The sequence below is a fragment of the Lynx canadensis genome, chromosome B4 (assembly GCF_007474595.2).
Source record: "Lynx canadensis isolate LIC74 chromosome B4, mLynCan4.pri.v2, whole genome shotgun sequence".
Classification (NCBI taxonomy): Eukaryota; Metazoa; Chordata; class Mammalia; order Carnivora; family Felidae; genus Lynx; species Lynx canadensis.
In genome coordinates, this window is record NC_044309.1 from 135,980,143 (window position 1) to 136,006,906 (window position 26,764).

The 26,764-nt window shown below is 46.7% G+C and overlaps 1 protein-coding gene across 1 annotated transcript in view; it reads right to left on the reverse strand.

Annotated features, from left to right (window-relative positions):
* EFCAB6 (EF-hand calcium binding domain 6) overlaps window positions 1-20,166 on the reverse strand; it is a 225,418-nt gene extending 205,252 nt beyond the window's left edge. Inside the window, exons 1-3 of the mRNA XM_030322319.1 lie at window positions 19,983-20,166; window positions 18,601-18,792; window positions 12,388-12,494 (exon numbers count right to left, since the gene is read on the reverse strand). Coding sequence (XP_030178179.1) covers window positions 12,388-12,458 — 71 coding nt within the window. The 5' untranslated portion in view covers window positions 12,459-12,494; window positions 18,601-18,792; window positions 19,983-20,166. The remainder of the gene's footprint in view (window positions 1-12,387; window positions 12,495-18,600; window positions 18,793-19,982) is intronic.
* Between the last annotated feature and the right edge of the window lie 6,598 nt (window positions 20,167-26,764).

Consider the following 26,764-nt stretch of genomic DNA (forward strand, 5'->3'; position numbering starts at 1 on the left):
AAAAGAGAAAACATGTCAGAGCTGAGCTTTGGGGTATTCCAACATTCAGAATTCAAGAAGATGAGGAGGAACCAGCAAAAGATGAAAAAGAGCTGCCAATGAGAAACAAGAAAAACCAGGAGCCTGAAGTGTCCTGGAAATTGAGCGAGGAACATATTTCAAGGAGGGAGTCATGGTACATGTCAAAAGCTACAGTGATCATCATTGAAGATAAGGACCAAAAATTGCCCTTCGGATCAAGCCATGCGACGAGTACTGATCACCCCAAGAGGTACCATGCTGGTGGAACTGGGAAGTTAGAGGGGGAGCCTAAGCAAGGTACACATAAACTCAAAGTAAAAGAATCTCTGCTTTAAAGCAGAGCAACAGTGTGGTAACTGAAGGAGGCATGAAGGTCAAAGAAGAAATGTCTTTAAGACAGGAGAACTGGAAGCAGCTATAAAGACTTCTGGTAGTGATCCAATGGCAAGGCAAAGAATAATGAAGCAGGACTGAAAGGAGGGGTCACCAGTTCCCATGGGTTCACCAGTGGAGGCAGGATCTCATCCCATGGATGAGCCTTCTTAGGAGCACACTCAGTTCATCACTTGTGACGAAGGAGAAGACAGTAGACACAGATGCGGTGAGGAGAGTGCATGTTGCTTCCCTCCAGCTCGTGTCTATGTCCTCTGTGAAATGGGAAAATGGGCCCTCAGCATCAAGTGAGGATGGGATAGGCATCCAGGATTCAAAAGAGAGAACAAAAAGTAAAAAGTGGTCCAGAAGAGATGGCAAGGGGGCGTGAGGTGGGAGATGAAGAATGACGGGCAAGGAGTTGTAATAGCCCATCCAAGGTCCATGGACATGAACTCAAGAACCAGACCCAGGGAAGTGGAGAGTTGGATTTAATTGGGGTCAATGTTTTGAAAAGCAAGTGCTAAACAGCAAGGGGCATCACGTGCACATATTGTCCAGAAAGGGGCCCCAAGAATGATGGGAATTCTTGGTGTCTCTGAAATAATTGCACAAAACTAAGGAAGTGAAGAGACCAGAAACTCAAGTTCATGAAGAATTTTAAGAAGGAAAAAAAAAAGGTTTCAGAATATGGCAGCACAGCACGGAGACCCTGAGCTTGTCTTGTCCCCGAAATGCAGCCAGATAAGCACCAAACCATTTTAAGCACCTAGGAAATTGATCTGAGGATTAACACAACAATCTGCATAACTTGAGCCACAGAACTTGGCAGGTACGCATTACAGAGAGGTGAACTGGTGGAGAGAAAAGCTGTGGAGGGTAGGGAGTTGTTTTGCAGAGAGGACAGAGAAAGGGAAAGGGAGAGAATGTGGCACATCAGGATTGTTCAAGAAAAGCACTCCCCATAAGTGGCTGGAGAGAAGAAGAGAGAAAGAGTGAAAACACTTGCAGCAGGGGGCTGAGCAAATCTGTCCCCCAAAACCATTGGTATAGAAAGAGAAAAATTTATTTTTTTTGCTTTATTTTTTAAATGTTTTATTTTATTTCATTTTATTCTATTTTATTATATAGATTTTTTAATTTTTTCTTTTCTTTTCCTTTTTTCTTTATTCTATCAAGCTTCTTTCAACAAGCTTGACCAAACACACCCACCTAGGATCTAGCTTCATTTCTTTGATTTTTTTGTTTTGTTTTTAATTTTTTAACTTTTATTTTAATTTTTTTCTTCCTCCAAAATGACAAAGTGAAGGAATTCACCCAAAAACAAAGCAGAGGAAGAAATGACAGCAAGGGGCTTAATCAACACAGATATAAGCAAGATGTTTGAGCTAGAATTGAGAACTATGATAATAAGAATACTAGCTGGGGTTGAAAAAAAGCAGAGAGTCCCTTTCTGCGGAGATGCAAGAAATAAGATCTAGTCTAGATGAAATTAAAAATTCTATAACCGAATTATGCTACGTGACATAAGTCAGTCAGAGAAGGACAGATATCATATGTTTTCACTCATATGTGGATCTTGAGAAACTTAACAGAAGACCATGGGGGAAGGGAAGGGGAAAAAATAGTTATAAACAGAGATGGAGGGAGGCAAACCATAAGGGACTCTTAAATACAGAGAACAAACTGAGAGTGGATGGGGGAGGGGGGGTAGGGGAGAGGGAAAAATGGGTGTTGGGCATTGAGGAGGGCACTTGTTGGGATGAGCACTGGGTGTCGTATGTAAGCGATGAACCAAGGGAATCGACCCCAAAAACCAAGAGCACACTTTACACACTGTATGTTAGCCAGTTTGACAATAAATTATATTTTTTAAAAAACTGCTATAAACAAGACGCAATCCAGAATGGATACCACGATGGCAAGGATGGATGAAGTAGAGCAGCAAATCAGTGATTTAGAAGATACAATTATGGAGAATAATGAAGCAGAAAAAAAGTGGGAAACAAAGGCAAAAGATCATGATACAAGACTTAGAGAACTCAGTGACTTATTAAAAATGAATAACATTAGGGGCGCCTGGGTGGCTCAGTCGGTTAAGCATCCGACTTCGGCTCAGGTCACGATCTCACGGTCCATGAGTTCGAGCCCCGCGTCGGGCTCTGGGCTGATGGCTCAGAGCCTGGAGCCTGCTTCCGATTCTGTGTCTCCTTCTCTCTCTGCCCCTCCCCCATTCATGCTCTGTCTCTCTCTGTCTCAAAAATAAATAAAAACGTTAAAAAAAAATAAAAAAAAATGAATAACATCCAAATCATAGGAGTCCCAGAAAATGAAGAGAGAGAAAAAGAGACAGAAGTTTTATGTGAGCAAATTATAGTGGAAAACCTTCCTAGTCTGGTGAAGGAAACAGACATTAAAATCCAAGAAGCACAGAGAACTCCCATTGGATTCAACAAAAACTGACCATCACCAAGGCAAATCACAGTCTAATTCTCAAGATACACAGACAAGGAAAGAATTATGAAAACAGCAAGGGGACAAAAGTCCTTAACCTATAAGGGAGGATAGATCAGATTCACAGCAGACCTAGCCACAGAAACTTGGCAGGCCAGAAAGGAGTAGCAGGATATATTCAAGGAGCTGAATTGGAAAAATATGCAGCCAAGAATTCTTTATCCAGCAAGGCTGTCATTAAAAATAGAAGGAGAGATAAAGAGTTTCCCAGACAAACAAAAACTAAATGAATTTGTGACCACTAAACCTGCCCTGCAAGAAATTTTAAGGGGGACACTTTGAGTGGAGAAAAGACAAAACAAAACAAAACAGACCAAAAGCAACAAAGACTAGAAAGGACCAGAGAACATCATCAGAAACACGAACTCAACAGGCAACACAATGGCGCTAAATTCGTATCTTTCACCCTAAATGTCAATGGACTAAACACTCCAATCAAAAGACACAGGGTATCAGAACGGATAAGAAAATAAGACCGATCTACATGCTGCTTACAAGAGACTCATTTTAGACCTAAAGACACCTGCAGGTTGAAAGTAAGGGGATGGAGAACCATCTATCATGCTAATGGTCATCAAAAGAAAGGTGGAGTAGTCATATTTATATCAGACAAACTAGATTTTAAAATAACGACTGAAGAAGGGCATTATATCATAATTAAGGGGTCTTTCCAACAATAATATCTTCCCATTGTAAATACTTATGCCCCCAATGTGAAAGCACCCAAATACATAAATCAATCACAAACATAAAGAAACTCATTGATAACAATGACATAATAGTAGGGGACTTCAACACCCCATTTACAACAGTGGACAGATCATCTAAGCAGAAACTCAACAAGGAAACAATGGCTCTGAATGACAACCGGACCAGATGGACTTAACAGATACAGTCAGAATGTTTCATCCTAAAGCAGCAGAATACACATTCTTCTCAAGTGCACATGGAACATTCTCCAGAATAGATCACATACTGGATCACAAATCAGCCCTCAACAGATACAAAAAGATCGAGACCATACCTTGCATATTTTCAGACCACAATGCTATGAAACTCGAAATCAATCACAAGAAAAAAATCTGGAAAGACCATGAATAATTGGAGATTAAAGAACATCCTGCTAAAGAATGAAAGGGTTAACCAAGAAATTAAAGAGGAAATTAAAAAGTACATGGAAGCCAATGAAAATGAAAACACAACAGCCCAAGCCTCTGGGATGCAGTGAAGGTGGTCATAAGAGGGAAGCATATAGCATACCAGGACTTCCTAAAGAAGGAAGAAAGGTCTCAAATACACAACCTAACCTTACAGCTAAAAGAGCTGGAGAAAAAAAACAGCAAATAAGCCCAAAACCAGCAGAAGAAGGGAAATAATAAAGATCAGAGCAGAAATCGGTGATATTGAAATCAAAAAACAGTAGAAGAGATCAATGAAACCAGGAACTGGTTCTTTGAAAGAATTAACAAAATTGATAAACCTCTAGCCAGATTGATCAAAAAGAAAATTGAAAGGACCCAAATAAATAAAATCACGAATGAAAGAGGAGAGATCACAACCACCACTGCAGAAATACACATGATAATAAGAGAATATTATGAGCAACTATATGCCAACAAATTGGGTAATCTGGAAGAAATGGACGAATTCCTAGAAACATATAAACTACGAAAGCTGAAACAGGAAAAAAAGAGAAAATTTGAACAGACCCATAACCAGTAAAGAAATTGAATCAGTAATCAAAAACCTCCCAACAAACAAAAGTCCAGGGCCAGATGGCTTTCCAGGGGAATTCTACCAAACATTTAAAGAAGAGTTAACACCTATTCTTTTGAAGCTGTTCCAAAAAATAGAAATGGAAGGAAAACCTCCAAATTCATTCTACAAGGCCAGCATTACCCGGATTCCAAAATCAGATAAAGACTCTACTAAACAAGAGAACTACAGACCGATTTCCCTGAGGAACATGGATGCAAAAATTCCCAGCAAGACACTAGCAAACTGGATCCAAGAATACATTAAAAGAATTATTCACCACAGTCAAGTGGGATTTATTCCTGGGATGCAGGCCTAGTTCAATATCCACAAATCAATCAATGTGATACATCATATTAACAAAAGAAAGGGTAAGAACCACATGATCCTCTCAATAGATGCTGAAAAAGCATTTGATAAAATACAGCAACCTTTCTTGAAAAAAACAAACCCTCAAGAAAATAGGGATATAAGGATCACACCTCGAGATCATAAGGGCCGTATACAAAAGACTCACCGCTAATATCATTCTCAATGGGAAAAAACGGACAGCGTTCCCCCTAAGGTCAGGACCACGACAAAGATGTCCACTCTCGCCACAGTTATTCAACATAGTGTTGGAAGTCCTAGCCTCAACAATCAAACAACACGAAGAAATAAAAGGCATCCAAATTGACAAGGAGGAAGTCAGACTTTCACTCTTTGCAGACAACATATTCTATGTGGAAAACCCAAAGACTCCATCAAAATACTGCTAGAACTGATTCACGAATTCAGCAAAGTTGCGGGATATAAAATCAATGTTCAGAAATCGGCTGCATTTCTATACACCAATAATAAAGCAGAAGAAAGAGAAATCAAGGAATCAATCCCATTTACAATGTATCAAAAGCCATAAAATACCTAGGAATAAACCTAACCAAAGAGGTGAAAACTCTGTACACAGAAAACTATAGAAAGCTTATGAAAGAAATCGAAGAAGACACAAAAAACCAGAAAAATATTCCATGCTCACGGATGGGAGGAACAAATATTATTAATATGTTAATACTACCCAAAGAAATCTACATATCCAATGCAATCTATATCAAAATAACACGAGCATTCTTTACAAAGCTAGAACGAACAATCCTAAAATTTGTATGGAACCAGAAGAGACCCTGAATAGCCAAAGCCATCCTGAAAAAGAAAACCAAAGATGGAAGCATCACAATTTCAGACTTCAACACCTGTCAGAATGGCTAAAACTAACAACTCAGGCAACAACAGATGTTGGCGAGGATGCGGAGAAAGAGGAACCCTTTTGCGCTGCTGGTGGGAATGCAAACTGGTCCAGTCACTCTGGAAAATGGTATGGAGTTTCCTCACAAAATTCAAAATAGAACTCCCCGTGACTCCACAATTGTACACGACTAGGTCATTATCCAAAGGGTACAGGAGTGCTGATTCAAAGGGGGCACAAGCACCCCAATGTTTATAGCAGCGCTATCGACAAGAGCTGAAGTATGGAAAGAGCCCAGATGTCCATCAACTGATGAATGGATAGAGAAGATGAGATACACATACATATTTATATGTGTATATACCTATACATACGATGGACTATCACTTGGCGATCAAAAAGAATGAAACCTGGCCATTTGCAACAACGTGGATGGAACTAGAGTGTATTATGCTAAGTGAAATAAGTCAGTCAGAGAAAGACAAATACATGACTTCACTCATATGGGGAATTTAAGATACAAGACAGATGAACATAAGGGAAGGGAAGCAAAAATAATGCAAGAACAGAGAGGAGGACAAACCATAAGAGATTCTTAAATACACAGAACAAACTGAAGGTTGCTGGCGGGGTGTTGGGTAGGGGGAAAGGCTAAAGGGGTGAGGAGCATTAAGGAGGGCACCTGCTGGGATGAGCACTGGGCGTTATACGCAAGTGATGAATCACTAAATTCTATTCCTGAAATTATTGGTACACTGTGTGTTAACGAACTTGGAATTAAATTTTTTAAAAAATTTTTAAAAAGAGGGGCGCCTGGGTGGCTCAGTCGGTTAAGTGTCCGACTTCAGCTCAGGTCACGATCTTGCGGTCTGTGAGTTCGAGCCCCACGTCGGGCTCTGGGCTGATGGCTCGGAGCCTGGAGCCTGCTTCCGATTCAGTGTCTCCCTCTCTCTCTGCCCCTCCCCCGTTCATGCTGTGTCTCTCTCTGTCTCAAAAATAAACGTTAAAAAAAAATTTTTTTTAATTTTTTTAAAAAGAAGGAAAAAAATTCTAATTCCATTAGCATTTATTGGGGGCTTACTTTGAGCCAGGAAATGTGCTTAAGATCCATGAAAACCCATCACTGAACCCTCCTCATGCCCAACCACTGGCTGCACTTCCCATTTCATCAGTGGGGACGCCGACACTCAGGATAGGCCTGCAAGGTGTCCAGGACGACGCAGATGCTAAGCCCAGAGCGGGTCCAGGGGAGAGCTCATCCCAGGTACCAAGTTCATACGGCTGTCTGTGGCCAAGGCCTTCCTGTTGTTTTTTACACAATTCCCAACAAGCTCCTTGCAGGAGGGGGCAAATCTCTGGTTACCCGAGCTGTATGGCTGGTTAGGGAGCACTCACCGCACCCCCCTCCCCGCCCCGCCTCACCCTGCTCTGCACACACGTGAGGAGGACCTGCCATAATTGCATTCCTTGTTGTGGTTACTGCTGATGCAAATAACCGCTCGCTTTATTTTATCCATAAATTCCCTTCCTAATAACAATAAGGCATGCCAGGGCCTTGGCCTCGTGCCTTATTACACCACCTGAGGAGTGAGATAATCACCCAGAAATGTACTGCCTGTTGTGCATTTTATTACTTGAATACAAAGCGATTCAATTCAAGAAACACTTAGTTGAAGACAGCAGGAAAAAAAAAAATAATAATCATATGAAAAGTAATTCTTCCTAATGCCACTGAGCACACCGCAGGGAATAATCCTCTTCCAGCAGGAGAATGGTCTGTGACCTGTTGGGTCTTCTCTGGTTCCAGTTTCTTCCAATTGCAGGATCATAAAAGCCAGAGAGACGTCACTTACTATACGGATATTCCAAAGAGCCAGATCCAGGTAGCTGTGACCGTGGAGCCTGTTTGGTGTTCAACATGAACATTCGCGGTATCAGCATTTTCCAAGCAACTACCCCCTCGGCGATTCATTCTTGAGCAAATGCTGCAGGCCGCACATGGGTGAGGGTGGAGGGACGGAAGGGGAAGTATGAACAGCCCAACCTCCAACCGCTCACCATCTAACTCAGGATTTTAGGAAAACGCGGCATGTTTTTCAAGCACAGGAGCGGGCCTACCCACAGCAAGTGCAATAGCACTGAGGCGGCATGTAGAAACTTAGCAACTTCCTGTCCTCGAGTTGCTCAGGATGTGCACTGAATCACTCTTGCTCTGGGGTTAGATTAAAGACCTTTCCCAAGAGATGCCACTGTCAGTTCATGTCAAGGTGGGGGGAAAGCTAGTTCATTTGTAGATTCCTTATGCAGAAATGCCATGGTTTTTTTTTATTTTTTTTTAACATTTATTTATTTTTGAGACAGAGAGAGACAGAGCATGAGTGGGGAGGGGCAGAGAGGGAGACACAGAATCCAAGGCAGGCTCCAGGCTCCGAGCTGTCAGCACAGAGTCCGACGCGGGGCTCGAACTCACGGACCGTGAGACCGTGACCTGAGCCAAAGTCGGACGCTTAACCGACTGAGCCACCCAGGCGCCCCAGAAATGCCATGGTTTTAAAAGGCTGTTGCATGGGTGCCCGGGTGACCAGTCGGTTGAGCGCCCAACTCTTGATTTCAGCTCAGGTCATGATCTCGTGGTTCACGGGATCAAGCCCCATGTCGGGCTCTGCAGTGACAGCGCAGAACCTGCTTGAATCGTCTCTCTCCCTCTCTCTCTGCTCCTCCCCGGCTCATGCACGTGCATGCCCTCTCTCTCTCTCAAAATAAATTAAAAAATTTTTTTAAAAAGGCTGTTGAAGCAGACACACAGGCAGATAGGTAGCTTTAAACGAGTAGTTCTCAAAATGTGGTCCCTGAACCAACAATATCAGCATCACCTAGAACCTTTTTAGAGAGGCATTTTATCCGGCCCCACCCAGACCAACCAATCGGAAACTCGGGGGTTGGGGCTGACCCAGCCATGTGTGCGTTAACAAGCTGAAACCGTTGGGTCAGAAGACCCTGAAGCTGATTTATGAGTCTATAGTTTTTGAAGGGGGCTCTGTAAAGTTCCCTGCTTAATATCAAAATGAAGTAAAAGACCACAAACATTACACCAAAGCGATTCCATGTAGACCCGGCTAGCAATAACTGAGCACCTATTTTGCTGGCGATCGGTGAATCCAGAGAGAAAAGCCAAATTGACTCATGAGGCCAAGACTTGAACTCTCCTGAATTTAACGTTAGGCTTTTTGCCCAGTTGAGCCAGGGCTGTGTGTGTGTGTGTGTGTGTGTGTGTGTGTGTGTGTATGCACTTGCATTCGTGCAGGAGTGATTTGTGTGTCTTCTCATAGAAACGCACAGATGAGAAAATCTGTCAATACTCAAGAAGGGGTACCTTGCATTGCCCAAAGTGCCCCACAATTCTGCAACCTACTTAAAAGAACATGTGGAAAATTAAAAGTGAGTCGTCTACATAATAATCTAATCAAATATTAGGATTCCGGGGCTTGTGCTGCCTCCTCCATCCCAGCCTCACACCCCCCTCACTCTCTTAGACTCAGCTGGCAACCCCTTGTCTACTGTTCTAAACACAGGGATTACAAGAATGCAAGCTGATTTACAAATATATTCCAAATGATAGGGTATCGTAAAAAACAATTTAGCCAGTCAACCGAATTCAATTTAGCAGAAAGAATCCGTGGTTATTAAGTGACCTGCCTCCAGGGCCTGTGGCTCCACATGTCTGAGCCACGGGCTTCCTCCACCAAGGGTCCCCCCCTGCTCATGCTCTCCCCAGAACCCCATACAGGCTCTCATCTTCCTCCCAAATCTCATTTTTTTTAATGTTTATTTTTGAGAGAGAGAGACAGAGACAGAGACAGAGCTCGAGATGGGAAGGGCCAGAGAGAGAGGGAGACACAGAATCTTTTAGCAGGCTCCAGGCTCTGAGCTGTTACCACAGAGCCCGACGCGGGGCTCGAACTCACGGACCGCGAGATCATGACCTGAGCCCAAGCTGGATGCTTAACCAAATGAGCCACCCAGGCGCCCCTTCCCAAACCTCATTTTAACCAATACCTCCCCTTACAGCATGAATTCCAAGCCTACCCCCACCCACACTACAAGACACATCCACACAAACTCAGAAATCAAACTCAAAATATAACACAAACCTCTCAACGTTAACATGCTTTAATGGAGTAGCATAAATAACGATTATAAGTATGTCGAAACATAAAAACGTGTTTAGAACAATGTTAAGAGAAAAAGTACTATGAACACAATGATATAAAAAAGTGTTTTCACAAGGGCGCCCGGGGGGGCTCAGCCGGTTGAGCGTCCGACTCTCATTTCCGCTCAGGCCACGATCTCATGGTTCATGGGATGCGGCCCCGCGTCGAACTCTGCACTGACAGTGCAGAGCCTGCTTGAGAGTCTCTCTTTCCTCTCTCTCTGCCCCTCCCCTGCACGCATGGGTGTGCTCTCTCTCTCTCTCCAAAATAAACAAATTTAAAAAAAAAATGAATGAAAAATGTGTTTTCACATGTGGATAGAGTCTACAAGATGTGACAAAAATAGCTATGTTGGCATGTGGGGGGGAGGGAGGGAATCAGTGATCTTTTTTATTTTAAATGTTCTTTAACAAATGTCTCGCAGCATGTTAGAAAGAACATGCCTACCAGGGTCCCCCCAGGCAGCCCATGACCTAGCTCCGGCCCCCTCCCTCGCCCCTCCTGGCCTCCCATGGCCTGGAGGTCCCTCTCCCCACCCAGCCAACTCCTGTCACCCGCAGATATGGGTGTGACTGTCACCTCCTGGGAGGGGTTTCCCTGATTACCCCGTCTGCATCGTCCTCCACGCCCTCTCATCAAAGCCCGTCCTTCCCCTGTGCCGCACTCACCACGGCTGGGAGTCACGCTTGCATTTGAGAAATGACAACTTCCGTTATAGGCTCCATGAAATAAAACAGAACTTCTACACCACTGAACTCCCAGCCCCAGAGTACCCAACACATGACTGTGGTTCCAGAAGTGTTTCTCAAATTAATGAGTGGAGGATTTTCACAGCCCTGTCATGCAACGGCACTCTCCTCCCAACACATACTGACACGCACACACTTGCACACTCACACGCATGTACGCACACACCCGCACCTCTTCCCACTTCTGGGTCCCGTTTAGGGTCGTCACCCTCTTTCCCACCACCCAATACAGCAGTTTCAGTATCCCATGATTCTCACTCTGGGCCCTTCCCCAAGCACTGGTGACCAGGGTCAAAAAGGTCTCAATTAACACCCAAGACCCTTATGACTGTTCCGCGTCTCCCTTCCCTGCTAGGCTCTTAACTTCATGACAGCAGGGGCCACGTCTGATTACGGTGTCCAAAACACAATGGACGTTGAGTTTAACTGATCCGAGTGCTGTGGTTGTGTGGTAACCTCTATCAGCACGAATGCCTGGCGGCTCCCGAACACAGATCTAAAGAAAAAGCTTACACCATTTTGTTTGCAATGTGCTTTCTCGATCGCGAGCCCCAAAATCTCATTTCAGACGGTGGCTCAGAAATCCACTCTCACCTAATGACCGTTCTCAGACTCCCCAACACCTAACACGACGACACAGCTACGGCAACGGGCCACAGCCAAGTTGTGTCAGAAGACCTGCCCGCGCTGGCTGTCAAACAGCTGTTCCCAGCTCAAAACCTGTTTCGCTGGCAGCCTTTTCAAATGCACGAGCTGGAAACTAGTATGCTCTCTCCTTCTCCAGCTCCCGGGAGCAGACAAGGAGCGGTTAGCATATCCTATTTTTATAGTGCTGCCGGGCCCAAGCAAGTCCTCAGATGCTGGCAAAGGCCCGCCGCGCTGGTTTCCCGCTTGAGCTCTCGGCAAGGGAAAGTTTTGCTTCTGCCGCCACCTATGGGGGAAACCGAGTGCATGGCCACCAGCAAACCTGCACCCACGGCCCCCGTGGCAAGGCAGGCTCCGTGGTGCTCCATGGTTTTCCGATGGCCCCAGACTCGTCAAATATTTGTAGTCGTGTTGAGCACCAAATTAAGGGCCTTCGGCTTTAAAACGCATAAGTCGAGGGGCGCCCGGTGGCTCGATCGGTTGAGCATCCGACTTGGGCTCAGGTCACGATCTTGTGGTTTGTGAGTTCGAGCCCCGCATCGGGCTCTGTTTTGACAGCTCAGAGCCCGGAGCCTGCTTCCATTTCTGTGTCTCCCTCTCTCTCTGCCCCTTGCCTGCTCATGCTCTGTCTCTGTCTCTCAAAAATAAATAAACATTAAAAAAATTTTTTAAATAAAATGAATAAGCTGATACTTGCTGATATGACAAATATGCAAGTCCCTAGACAATTTCGGCACAAAAATCAGCATTTGGTATGTGCCTGCTGCATGAATGGCTGGCCCCAACCAGACAGGACTGATAACGGTATCATTAACAGCCAGTAAAGCACCCTTCTCTCGAGGCCTTACGCCCGGCACGGTACTGTGAACTTGAGCCACACGCCCGAGCAGCGTCTCACCTGGCCTTGGTACCGCAGGACTTGGTGCCGTTGACCGTGGCAACATTCGTCTGGGGGCTGTTTCGTCTCATTTCCTTCGAAATTAACTACTTCGGAAACTGTGGGTTCTGAAAAATTCGAGAGCAAGGAGTTAGCACAGATTGGCAGGCAGATTTTCTCGTTTAAATCATCAGCTGATTTTGCGGGCGACTGGAGAATCGTGTCAAAAGCCTCAGGCAGGTCCTCCGCGTGAATTCATACTAAACTGTAGGCTTCCCGGGGGAGCTATGTCAGCCCTGTAGGCACATCACTAACCTGCCTGTGCCCAGATCACACACACGCCCCACACGCACCACAATCACACACCCGCTAGTTTCCTCACAGCAGCCAGAATAAACATTTTAAAGTGCCGACATCCTCGTGTTTCCTCCTTGCTGGAAAAACTCCCAACTGCTTCCGGGGTGCCGGGGTGGCTCAGCTGGTTAAGCATTCGACTCTTGGTTTCGGATCAGCTCGTGACCTCACGGTTCATGGGCTCAAGCCCGGCATCGGGCTCTGCACTGACAGTGCACAGCCTGCTTGGGATTCTCTCTCTCTGCCCTCCCCCGCTCATGCTCGCTCGCTCTCTCTCTCCCTCTCTTAAAATAAAACGTAAAGAAACAAAAACAAAAGAACGGCAACTGTTTCCTGTTGTCCTTAGGATTAAAACCAAAGCCCTCAATGGTGTCGCAAGGCCCTGTGGGACAGCCCTTGCCTGCTTCTCCATCGGTCTCCCTCTCCCCAGTTCCTTGAGCCTCAGCCACAGAAGCCTTTGGCCGTCTGTGTGATGTGGCCTACCCTGCACGGAAGCTCTGTTTTCAGAGCCATAGCCCCCCACCTAGACCACTCGCCCTTCGCATTAGGGTCTGCCTAATGCTCTCCTCCTCCTCCCAAAGATCAGTGGTTCTCAAACTCCAGTGACCGTCAGAACCGCTTGGAGGGCTTGTTAGGAACCCATCCCCGGGCGCCAGCTCCAGATCCTGATCCTAGATCTAGATCCCGGGGAGGGTGGGGCCTGAGAATTCACCTCACTGGAAAGTTCCCAGGGGCCGCTGCTGCCCAAGACCAAGGCCACAGATGCAGTCTTCCTTGGCACCTCCACACTAGGCCACACCCCCCTTACACACACGCACGACCTCTGTTGTCCTTCACAGCCCTCAGCCCAGTTTGTCATGAGTATTCAGTTAATGCTTGTCTCGTAGACTTTAAGTTCCAAAAAAAGCAAGGGCCGGGTTAATTTGTGTGATCAGTACAGCCTCAGGTCCCGGTCTAGGGACTAGCGGTCAGGGGTGTTCAGATTCACTGAGTGAACAAATGAATTTGCTTCCACTCCTGAACCTTGGTAAGTTACGGCAGAAATCCCTGCCTTTGACTCTGGCCTCCAGCTCTCTTTCTGAGCGGCTGGCGAGGATGGTCAAGTTTACTTGCAAAACACTCTTCAGTCTTTTCCTTGCCCCATTCCATCCCTCCATCACTGCTCCATTCATCCTCGCTCATCTGGGTTACAGAAATAGCCCCGCACATCACTTCCAGATCCCACCTTCTCCCTCCAACCCGTCTCCTCTGTTGCCAGGATTTCTCTTTCTAGCGCACTGATATAGTTGTGTGGCTCCCTGGCTTCAAAATGTACAACGTGAAACTATACATGTGTTAGAATCTCATAGAACTACGTACCGAGAGAAAACACGTCAAACTAGTGAGACCCGAATACAACCCATAGTTTAGCCACTAGTACAGTCCCAATGGCGTTATCCTGATTTTGATCACTGTACTACGACTACTTGGTAAGGTGTTATCACGGTGCGGCGGGTTAGGGGGGCACCGGGGTGCACAGAGGAACTCTCTGTACTGATTCTGTAACAGATTTGTGAGTCTAAAATTATGAAGTTTAAAAAAGAAAAAAAAAAAAAACCTACACTACTTCTCCAGGGTTATCTGAGCTGAAACCAAACTCCTAACTGTGGGGACAGGATCATTCCCATCATTAATAAGCTGGCCCCCCGCGACCAGCAGATCCCAGCGCTCCACGCAGGCGGCATCATCAGGCAGCACTCGGAACGCGCCGTGTCGTTCCTCACCTCTGAGTTCTGGTTCATGCTTTTGCTAGGATTTCCTTCCACCTCTCCTGCCTGCACGCTGCGATTCATCTTTCAAGATTGAGGGTGCAGCCCCTCCTTCATGAGGCCTTCCTTCCTATCTTCCTTAAACAAAACTACTCGTGCTTTTATGGAGAATCTGGTCTCACAGTTTTGTTTTACCAATTGTTTTATTTACTCAAGGACAGGGGCGCTGGGTGGCTCAGTCCGTTAAGCATCAGACTCTTGACTTCGGCTCAGGTCATGGTCTCACGGTTCATGGACTTGAGCCCCGCGTCGGGCTCGGCACTGGCAGCATAGAGACTACTTAGGATTCTCTCTCTCCCTCTCTCTCTCTCTGCCTCTCCCCCACTCGTGATCTCTCTGTCTCTGTCTCTCTCTCAAAATACATAAATAAACTTGAAATAAACATAAAGAAAAGGACAAAAAGGTCAAAGGCACCATAATTCCATTCCTTTGCTGTGGGGCCAGGTGGGACCAAAACTATAAAGTATTATCGCCTCCCGGGCCATCACTCTAGCCCTAACTCTATGTTCACTCTAATCCTCTGCTTCGGGGATTTTCTGTTGGCTGTGTACCTGTGGCCCCTGCCGGCTAGTGAGCCTCCCCAGTGGTGGGATTGGCCGACCTCCCGGCTTGACACCCGGCGCCTACCACGCAGCCTGGTACACGGTGAGCTTCGTTCACGATGGACCACGGCGGACACCTAGTACTGCGAGGGCAAGAAAGCTAAGCTAATTTGACCCTTGATTCTGAAAGCTGAACAGGGCCCTCCCTGAGTCTGAGCACGGCGCTCTGATGAGGTCTGTGTAGGTCGCCTCTGGCTACACGCCACCCTCAGTTTGGGCTCTCAACAGAGAACTCTGAGACATTAATTAATGACTTCAGGACTCGGTGAGGTAGAGATTAAGACGCATTACGAAACCAATGCGCCCACACAAGCACCAAGTGACGGGCCATCAAATACACTCCTGACCGCTGGCAAACACAATCAGAGGGCTGTTTCACTGATACGTGTGTTTATTTGCCAGATAAGTATTAATGTCCAGTTTTTAACAGATGCTATTTATATCTGAATCATAACAAAAGTGCCATCCATCTGCCTTGGCACCCGAAGAAAACATAATTCAACACAAGAGTAAGAAATGTGCACAGCCAAACAGAAATGGCATCAGAAGCAAAAACTGTTGGAACTGGTATCGTGGGGAGGAGTGGTGGCGGGGGGGGGGGGCGGTGGGAGGAGATTGTCACTTGGAAAAAGTTGCAAGCAACACAAAAGATTTTGGCAGTTAAATCCGAATACTTGAGAAAAATCTTCTTGTCTAATCTGATTATCATATGGATGTTTTATTATATTTTGGAACACATACCCTAGAAAGTTCCCTTTTTAGCCTTCCACACACTCAGTTATTTACTGAGCATCCATACTTTTGGACAATGGGAAAAACAAAGAGTTTAGAGTCAAGAGGACTTAGGGTCAAGGTCGTTCCACTATCCACCGTCCAACTTGCAAGTTAATTAACCTCCTCCTGACCCAGTTTCCTCATCTGAAAAATGGAACTAACACATCTCTTTAAAGGAAATATTCTTTTTTCTCCAAAGTTTTTAATGTTTCTTTATTTTTGAGACAGAGGGAGAACGAGCAGGGGAGGGGCAGAGGATTTGAAGCAGGCTCTAGGCTCTGAGCTGTCAGCACAGAGTCCGACGCGGGGCTCGAACCCACGAACTGCGAGATCATGACCTGAGCTAAAGTAGGACACTTAACTGCCTGAGCCACCCAGGCGCCCCTTTAAAGCAGGTATTCTTAACCTAGGATCTAGGGAAGCGGTCCACCCGTGTGCTTTGGTAGCTCTTCAAACCCTCAGAGATTAAACGTAAAAGCGTTATGAGATGATTTTTCTAGGGGATATGTTACTTTCACCAGCTTCTTAAAAGGCAGGTGAACCAACAATGCTCAAGTGCCGCCGCTCTACAAGCTGTGGAAGCATCACGGAAAACGTATCTAAAGCACCTGACACACAGCAACCTGAATCAGAGACAGCACAGGGCGGAAGACGTAGACAGTTACAGCGTAAGGTGCTGAGTGTCTTCATGGGGTTTTATAAAACCGTGAAAGGAGGGTAAACCGAAGTCAGTCCAGAAAAAAAACCCAGTAGTAGACAGTGACAGGGTGGAGGCACCAAAGGTATCAGGGTGGGGACATGACCATCACCGCGGGGTCCTCGATGCCTAGACAGGCCCTGGCATACGGCAGGGGCTCAATGAAGAACTGTTAAGAGCAAACAAAGACTGGAACCACCCCAGGGGACAGGACAGCAGCGTTTACAAAGTCCTGGGAGGCGGGGGAGGGCGGGGGGACATTCGGAAGGTGTTACTGAAAACTGTTACCGTTCAGAGTAGGTTCATTCCAAATATTCCTTCAAGTGTGAGAGTCCCTACTCTCTCCCTAGCTGGTTAGGACCCCGGGCCTGCAACTGAACCATCTGGTAGCAATCGAGCCCTGCCCAAGTTTTACGATGAAGACCTACACGTTAGAAAAGCTTTAGTTTTCCAGAGGAATGAAAATGTTTTCTTTGGCCAAAATGAATTCAACTTCTCTTTTTTTTTTTAATTCTCTTTTTCTTGAGTCGACAAGAAGTTCACGACTAAATCCGCAGCCCAACCGTATTAACCAGTATGGACAATCAGAGTATTTTTCTCTCCTCCAGATGTTACTTTACTATTCTATTTGTATTCTCCATGATCCTGACTTACGTGTTTTTAGTTTACCGTATCACATGTATTCTTACAAATCATCTCAAAGCCTTAGGGGATTTACGGAGTATATAAATATTTGAGGGCTAGAGCACTGGTCAGGAACACACAGGTCCTACTGTCAGGCAATTCTGGAGTAGAAGGCACCCTCCACCATTTATGTGCTTGGAAGGCCCTTAACTTCTCTGAGTTCCTATTGCTTTATCCATAAAACGGGAAAAGTTAACCGTGCCCTTTTGTAAGCAGGGGGTAAGAACTAAATTTAAAAATGGATGTGAGGCCCCCAGGCTGTGCCTGGAACACAGTAAGGGCTCACTAAGTATTAGCCAGGAGTACCAGCACTTTAGGGTCAGTAGTAGGAGAAGTCATAAAAGTGCAGGGACGCCTGGGTGGCTCAGTTGGCGAAGCATCTGACTCTTGATTTCGTTTCAGGTCAAGATCTCACGGTTCCTGGGATGGAGCCCCGCATCAGGCTCTGCGCTGACAGCATGGAACCTGCTTGAGATTCTATCTCTCTGCCCCCTCCCTACTCTCAAAAATAAATAAACAAACTTTAAAAAAAAAGAGAGAAGAAGGCGTAAAACTGCTAATAAATGGAGAGAGAAAAAATAATAACAGTAGCACCCGCAACAAAGCAAACAAAAAAGAGAGCAGTAAAAGGTCAAAACCAAGAGAAAAAAAAAGAAAAAGGTGGAAAAAGAAGCTCTTTAGACCTGAAAAAATAACATATTTATATGTTGTCTCTAATGCCAGACTTTTCTCAAACAGATTCCTTTTCTTTACAGCTCCTCTTCCCTACGACATGGATATCCTGGAGAGTATCTTGTTGAAGGTGAATTAATACTGAAAAATTATACGGGCATCTGGGTGGCTCAGTCGGTTGAGCGCCCGACTTCGGCTCAGGTCATGATCTCGCAGTTCGTGAGTTCGAGCCCCGCGTCAGGCTCTGTGCTGGCAGCTGGGAACCTGGAGCCTGCCTCGCATTCTGAGTCTCCCTCTCTCTCTCTGCCCCTCCCCCGCTCAATGCTCCCTCTCGCTATGTCTCAAAAAGATACAAACATTAAAAAACGTTTTTTTTAAAAAAAGGAAAAACGACAAGAATCCCACCTCTATGAGCCTACATTTAAATATACTTCACAAAAAGGCCGGCTCGGCTCCCACCGAGGGGTACTGCCATCTGGTATTTAAAGGAAGAAAGCAGCCAACCGTTAGCTTCTTGTCTCACATTTTCCCATGCACGTTATGCAGCTGACTTTCCGGTCCTGGCAGGCGACGGGGCCGTCCAGGAGGACCTCCGGTGACCCCCCGCGACCACCGACCTTAAACGTTCGCTCTCGATACACACCTGGAGAGAAGCTTTCTTAAAGCGATTGTCTTGTCAACAGCCAGGGGCCTCCCAGTGGCGTCCCGCGCTGGGTGGGCACCCGACCACGAAACATCTTCCTGCAGCTGGTTCTGTCTCCGCGTGCCCGTCGGCTTGTCAGAGTCACAGCGTGGGCGCTGTGGACATCTCTGCGCACGGGGAAGAGGTGGGTGGCTGGAAAAGGGGGGGGGGGGAAAGGGGAGCAAATTTAAAGTCTCGAGTGAGCATTTCTTGGCCAATTTCTGCAAGCATCAAAAGGAGAGGAAAAGGAGAGCACGGCGAAAATGACACCCTTGCCCTCAAGGAGATTGCAGTGAGGTTGAGCGGGAAGCAAATATGCTCGCAGATAACCCACGGGCTCATGCCTGATTCACTTTCGAACCCTGCACCCCCCTCCCCCAACTTAGCCAAGTAGACGTTTGTTGAATGGAAGACGATGGACGAAAGAAAGCGATGAAGGGACGACGCTGTGCGAAAGTGTAATTTACTTACAGCATTTCTGAAAGCCCACCCATTTAGGGGCACACAGGACTCGAGGAACATTATTAAATTATTAAATTACTCTTTTTTGAAAGACAAGTAAGAGTCCTCTTAACGGGCAAGGCATTCTGCGAGGCAAAGGCTTTTAGGAGGGAAGGAAACGGGAGACAGAGAAGGAAAGGATCGGGGTGCCCCAGACGGTGACCTTAAGCGCGCTCTTTGCAACAGGACGTTTCACAAAGTGCTTTCCGGACAAAATTCCGGAGGGAGGCAGGGATAACTGTGGGCGGTGCGAGGGGAAAAAAGAATGTTCTAGAAAGAGTTGGGGGTTTTTTTGTTTGTTTTTTAACATGAGGCAAGTGCTGGGTTTGAATTTGGATTCTGCGACTTCCTAGTTGTGTGAAGTCTGGACAACCCCCTTCACTCCACAGGGTCCAAGTCGCCCTCTACAGGGGGCAGGTAATGACACTCAAGAGCGCTGTGCGGGCAAATGACATAAGGGACATGAAACATTTTGTAAGCCGGAGTGACCGAAGGCAGTGCCACACACTTCCCGTGTGACCCACACACATCCGGGGTGGGGGCAGATGTCACTACCTTCCGCGTTGTGGTCCGTCTTCCCCAAATATGACGTCAGCCCACGGGGAGAGGACCTCACTAGTCACCGCAGTAGCGCCAGGGCCGGCGACGGCGGCTGACACACGTGCTGAACGGGGTAAGCGAGTCACCAGCCCAAGGTCACGTTTGCGGGAGGGAGGCTAGGCGTCTCGGAGGCGGGCAGCAGCCGTCTCAGGGCTGTGGGACCCTCGGAGCCGCCCGCCCCGGCCCTCCTCTCGCCCTCCGCTCGCGCGCCGGGTCCGGACGCCGTGGCCGCGCCGCCTTACCCGAGCCCCCTTCTCGATTCTCCGACTCGCGGGGCCACAGCAGAGCGCGGGGACCCCGGGCCGCTCGGCCACAGAAGCCCAGCCCACTCGCCGGCTCTAGGACGCTGTTGCCCGAGCAACGGCCACACTCGTTGATTGGAATAGGAGTCTGCGCACCCGACAAGGAGAGCAGCTCCGATTGGCTAAGCCGGTAAGTGGAGGGGCGTGACCAGATCTGCCCGGTGCTCCGCCCCCGCGGGAGGAACCTCCGCCGGAAGCCTGAGGCTTCTGGGCGCGGGAACCCGCGGAGAGCCCGGGCGACGAGCGTCAGGGGAGAGGGTTTCTGCGACGTGGCCTTCGCGCGAGCTGGCGATCGGACTGGTCCCTCGGAACCGCTTCGAAGCGCGTGGCCAGAGAGAAGCCCGGCCCCACACGAGCGGCAGACTCCCGTGCCTGGAAGAGCCCAGCGTAACCGCGCGGGGCCTGGGTCACGACGGAGGGAGGAGCGTCAGTGCGCGTCCCCGAGCACGTGCTGCGGCCTTGCCCAAAGGCAGTGCGCGTGTGTGGTTGCGCCCTGCGGGCCCCCAGGAGCCCGAGAGCGGCGAGGAGGCGGGACCAGCTTGCCCCTCCCTCCGCATTCTCCGCCCCGGGGCCGTGTGACCTGCACAGTCCCCCTGATTACTTCCAGTTTGCAGATACGAAGCCGAGGCTCAGAGCGGGGTCTTCTGTCCCGGGACACGCAGCTGGTCTATGGCAGAACCAGAGTTAGAACCAAGGCAGGCCAGGCCCTGCTCTCCGTTGTCGGGGAGAAGGGACCAGAGGGGTAGCCTTGCTGAGGAGCCCCCTGCACCCATTTCTGGCGGCGGCGAAGCGATCGTCCGCTGTCACGCTGGGCAACCTGACTGCACATCGCGGGGAAGCTGGTCTTCTTCTCACCGAGGGGTACTGCCATCTTCTCTTGCTCAGACCTCCCGCACCCTCCCTCCCCATCCCCGGCACCTGGCCTCACCTCCAGTCCCCTCGACTCCAAACGACTGGAGCACACTGTTGTCTCGCAGCCTCTTAGACGCCCATCTCTTCTGCTCTTCTTCCAGCCTCTCCACGTATGTCCTCAATCCCACCCACCCCCACCCCCACCCCCCAATGGCCTTCTCAGAGACTTCATTGCTTAGGTCAGCCGGTGCTCAAGAATGTGCCCTGGGAACCGCTGGCGGTCCTGAGACCCTTTCAGGGAGTCCATAATCGTCCAAACTGTTCCCATAGTAATACGAAGATGGGACTCGCCTTTTCACTCTTACTTTCTCTTGAGGGGTGCAGTAGGGTTTTCTAGAAGCTACACGATGTGTGACACTGCAACAGATTGAATGCAGACGGAGATGGGAGATTCCAGCTGTCTTCTCTTAAGTCAGACATTAAAGAGATTTGCAAAAATATAAAACTGCCTCTCTTTTCACACACTTTGTTTTGGAAAGCATAATAATTTTTCATTAAAAAAAGTTCATACGTAATGGGTTTCTTGCTATTTTAAATGAATTGGTAAACAAAATTCAAAATTTGTATCTGTTTTGTTTCTGATGTGGTAAATATTGATAGAACTCACAAAAACCAAAGCACTTTGGGGTCTTCAATTCTTTTAAGAGTGTAAATAGATCTGAGGCCAAAAGGTTTGGTCCTGAGAGCAAAAGGGCTTAGGTCAGTGCCTCTCCCATAAAGGCCAACCGTCTCATTCCTCCTCCCTCCCCCCCGCCACCTCCTTCCCTCATAAAATATGCTCTAGTATCTGACATCTTAAAAAAAAAAAAAATTATCTTCTAGCTTCTACCCCAACTCTCTGTAGAGTTATCTGTCCACACGGGTCTCTCAGTTACTATTCACTCTCCATCAGTTTTCCCAGAGGCATAGCTCCATGACTCCCCGGTACCTGGTCAATTTTCATGAATATTTCATCTGTCCCCGACTCTGCCTCCCTCGACCTCTCAGGAGCATTCAGCCCAGTGGATCACCTTTCTACCTGAAACACTCTCTTATTGTTCCTCTGAAGCCATACAACCCTAGTTTCGTCCTAAATCACCAACTACTCAGTTCTCAGGCCCCACTTGTGATTTTTTCCCCCTCTGGCTCTGACCCAGGTGGTGCTCTCACACTTATCCCCAGCTGCGACCCCTCCACTGGTATGAATCAGAGACTCCTCTGACTTCAGCCGTCCACACAGCCCTTGGTCCTCTGACCTCCCTGACTCTGGCCAACGTCAGTAAATGGCACCACTCAAAGCAGGAAACCTTGTCTTCCCTCGGCAAGATCATTGCCTCACCCCCCACCCCCACCCCGCCCCGCCACATCTAGTCCTTCAGCAAAGTCTTCTTGGTTCCATTGCCAGAATATGTACACTGTGATCTCACTCATCCATTGTCACAGCCTCACCAGCACGACCCCACCTAATGACAAAATGTAGACAGAGCGTTTCCTGTGGTTCCCAAGGGAAAGGCAAGGCAGGGTCAGCAGGCTTAACATTGGCTACTTGGAGTAATTTTGGCAAGATCTTTACCATCTGTAGAAATTGGCTAACCTTGGGAGGGACAGTCACTCCAGTGTGAGCAAGGCCCCGAGATGGCAAAACAGGAAACAGAAAAAATTTTAAAACGGAAAAAAAAAAACATGTCTAACCATTCATCTGTTGATGGGCACTATCAACTTGTTTCTTTTGGCTGCAATCAATAATGCTGCTATGAACATTGGCATACGAGTCTCTGAGTCCGTCTTTTCAATTTTTAGGGGTGTATTTCTCGGAGTGGAATTACTGGGTTACATGGCAATTCTCAGTTTAACTTTTACAGGAATCACGAAATTTTTTCCACAATGGCTACAGCATGTTACATTCCCATCAGCAGTGCACGAGGATTACGGTTTCTCCACATCCTCACCAACATTTGTCATTTTCTGGTTTGGGGGTTTGGTTTTATTCCGATGACAGCCATCCGTAGCAGCCCGAGGCAGTATCTCGCTGTGCTTTTGACTTGCATTTCCCTAAGGAGCAGTGATGTCGACCATCTTTTCACATGCTCATTGGCCATTTGTAGGTCTTCTTTGTAGAAATATTTATTCAAGTCCTTTACCTATTCTTAATGAGGTTGCCTTTTTATTGAGTTCTGGGAGTTACGTGTTCTGGATATTAAACCCTTATCAGCTGTGTCATTTGCAAATATGTTCTCCCATTCTGTGGGTTTTCTTTTCATTCTCTTGATAGGGTCTCTTCACGCACAGAAGTCTGTAACTGTGCTGAAGTGTATTGATTTTTTGAATTCCCTTTCCCATTGTGTATTGTTCATATATAGGAAGATCGTTGCCTCTCTGTGTGCTGACTTTATAGCCAGTGACTCTCGTGGATCAGTTCTAGCTAATGCCAAGCATCTTTGGTATTTTTAACTTGCACAATCTTGTGTGTGTGACCTGCAAATGACTTTTATTTTTTCTTCTCTCATCCTTGTATTTTAGATTTGTTTTCTTTTTTTTTTCTTTAAATGTTTTATTTATTTTTGAGACAGAGAGACAGAGCATGAGCAGAGAAGGGGCAGAGAGAGAGAGGGAGACACAGAATCCGAAGCAGGCTCCAGGCTTCAAGCTGTCAGCACAGAGCTCCACACGGGGCTTGAACCCACAAACTGTGAGATCATGACCCGAGCTGGAGTCGGATACTTAGCCGACTGAGCCACCCAGGTGACCCTAATGTGATGAATTTTTAATGTTGAAATTTCTTTGAATTCCAGGGGTAACTCTTTACTATTTTATATATCACTGGATTCAATTGGCTAATGTTTATTTAGGATGTTTGTCTATTTGACACCCCAAGTTTTATTGGGTTCACGGCCACACACACATTCATTTACGTGCCACCCGGGGGCGACTTCTGCTCTACGGTGCGGCGTGTGGCCGGTGAAGCATAGGCTGTGTGGCACACACGTTGACTCTCTGGCCCTTTGCAAAAACTAGTTTGCCAGGCTTTGGTCATTGTCATGAGAGGCAGTGACCAGCGACTTCCCTTTCTCTGTGATGCTCTGGTCAGATTTTAATACTGAGGTTATACTGGCCTCAGAGTAAGTTGGAAAGTGCTTCCACCTTCCCGGCTCTCTCAAAGCTCATGTGATATTTGCGTTTGGCTTCAATGTTGGGGGAAATTCACTGGCAAAGGTATTTTGTCCTAGAGTTTTCTTCGTGGGAGGTTTTTAATAATTGGCTTAAGTTCTGTGTTACTTATAAGACTATTCAGATTTTCTGTTTCTTCTTGTGTCTATTTCGGCAACTTATGTTCTCCAAATACTTTGTCTAGATCATCTTAATTGTCAAGCTTATCAGCACAACGTTGTTTATAACGTCCCCTTAGTACAGGGTCTGTAGGATCTAGGGTGGCCAACCACCTTGCTTGCCAGGGGGTGGAGGGGTTTCCTGAGACATGAGTCTTTCAGTGTAGACCTGAACAGTCCAGGCAGATTGGGACGGTCAGATCCAAAGAGACACCTTATCTTTTTTTGGTTTATCAATTTTATTAGCCTTTTCAAAGAAAATCACGTCATTGACTTTTGCTCGTTATTTTTCCTTCTTTCTTTCCTTTGGATTTAATTTGCTGCTCTCCTTTTCCTAGCATCTTGATATGAATATTTAAATCACTGGTTTTCACCCTTGTTTCTTTTCTAGGTCGTGTTTAAGGCTCGAAATCCCCCTCTAAGCATGAATGTACCTGCATCCTCCAAACTCTGATAGGATAGATCTTAATTAGCATTCAATTCAAAATCTGGCTTGAATTTCCATGGCGATGTCTCTGTTGACCCATGGTAGTACAGAGCTATATTAAATTAGAGACATTTGGGCATTTTCTAGCTGTATTTTTGTTATTGATTTCCGGCTTAATTCCACTGTGGTCCAAGAAACACAAAGGTAAGATTTTGGTTTATTGAAATTGTTTGAGACTGACTTTCTGGCTCACCATATGACCAATTGTGGTAAATGTTAACACTCTTTTCTGAGGGAAAATTATAGGTGAAAAACTGGTAGCTGGCTGTGTGAGCAAACTGTTTAGTAGGGACTTAATAAATGTCCTTTGAGCTGATCTGAACTCAATTGTGAAGCATATGATTGGGGCAACATAGCCAAGAATCAGGAAACTGAAAATCCTTATTTCCTTGAATACAAGGATGATTTTTTTTTTCATGTATTTAAGTGACTAAATCAATCTGACATGAGGGGCACGTGGGTGTCTCAGTTGGTTAAGCATCCGACTTCGGCTCAGGTCATGATCTCACGGCTCATGAGTTTGAGCCCCACATGGGGCTCTGTGCTGACAGCCCAGAGCCCGGAGCCGGCTTCAGATTCTGTCTCCCTCTCTCTCTGCCCCTCTCCTGCTCATACTCTGTCTCTGTCTCTCTCTCTCTCAAAAATAAACATTAAAAAAAAATCTGACATGAGGTTTTGTCATATAATTCTCTTTTCTTTTCCTTTTTTTCTTAAGAGCATCTTCACTCCAAAGCTTTTTCCCTGCTCCTGGAAACTTTTCACTTCCATGCAGAGTTAACTTAGGTGTTTTGTTTTTAACAAGATCTCAGTTCACCTCATTTGTTTATTGTCCTGATAAGCCCATAAAATCCTTTAGATTCCGTGTGATCTTTGTTCACACAGACCAGAGTTCTGTAATGTGATGGTGGCCCCAAGGAGTTTGTTGGAGATTTTCGGTCTTCCTTGACCATACCTTCCAAAGAATGCTGCCAGCTCCCTTAGATGTCCTACAGTGGGTCTCCTTTCACCAGGGCCGAACCTATCACCTTGCCCATGATACCTTCCAGCATCATTTAAATGTATAACGCTCCCTGCCCAAGAAACTGCTACAGTCTCCACTGCTCATTCCCATGCAGGAATCTGCTGCTCAAAACCTTTCATGACAATCTGGAGAAGCAAGCCATGGGAAGCTGTGGCGAAAATATTTTCACACTTACAACATCCAGCAGACAGCTCTTTCCATCAGCAATCAGGAGGAAACCTGCGATCGCGGAGAGCTGTGTGGCAACAATCCTCTGTCCCTCCCTCCAGGTTTTGAGTGTTCATCACAATGGCGTACGCCTTGGAGACTGGGCACTAAGACCGAGCCTGGAATTATTTCTTTTTTTTTTTTTTCAATGTTTATTTATTTTGGGGACAGAGAGAGACAGAGCATGAACGGGGGAGGGGCAGAGAGAGAGGGAGACACAGAATCGGAAACAGGCTCCAGGCTCTGAGCCATCAGCCCAGAGCCTGACGCGGGGCTCGAACTCACGGACCGCGAGATCGTGACCTGGCTGAAGTCGGACGCTTAACCGACTGCGCCACCCAGGCGCCCCCCGCCTGGCCTATTAATGAAGAAGGAGGGAACAGCAAACACGGGGCATAGATACATGATGCATCTAAATGGGGGCTGAGGACATCCCTGGGAAATCTGCTGGGAGAGATTTCTCTGACTACTGTCCTTTTCACGGCCTTGTAAGATGGACACCAGAGTCTCCTGAACTGTGCTTCAAAGAAAAATAAATGAAAAACAAATGAGGGTATAAGTAGCTCCTTCGGAAAAGCTACCGTGGTTCTTTTTTTCCTTTACTAAAATAGATGCTTTCTCTCTGATATTTACCTTGACAGCTGATGCCGCTTCTCATTTTAGTACAACCAGCCAGAAACTAAATTGTATTTTCTTTTCTTTCTTTCTCTTTCTTTCTTTCGCTTTCTTTCTTTCGCTTGCTTTCTTTCTTTCGCTTGCTTTCTTTCTTTCTTTCTTTCCTTTATTTCTT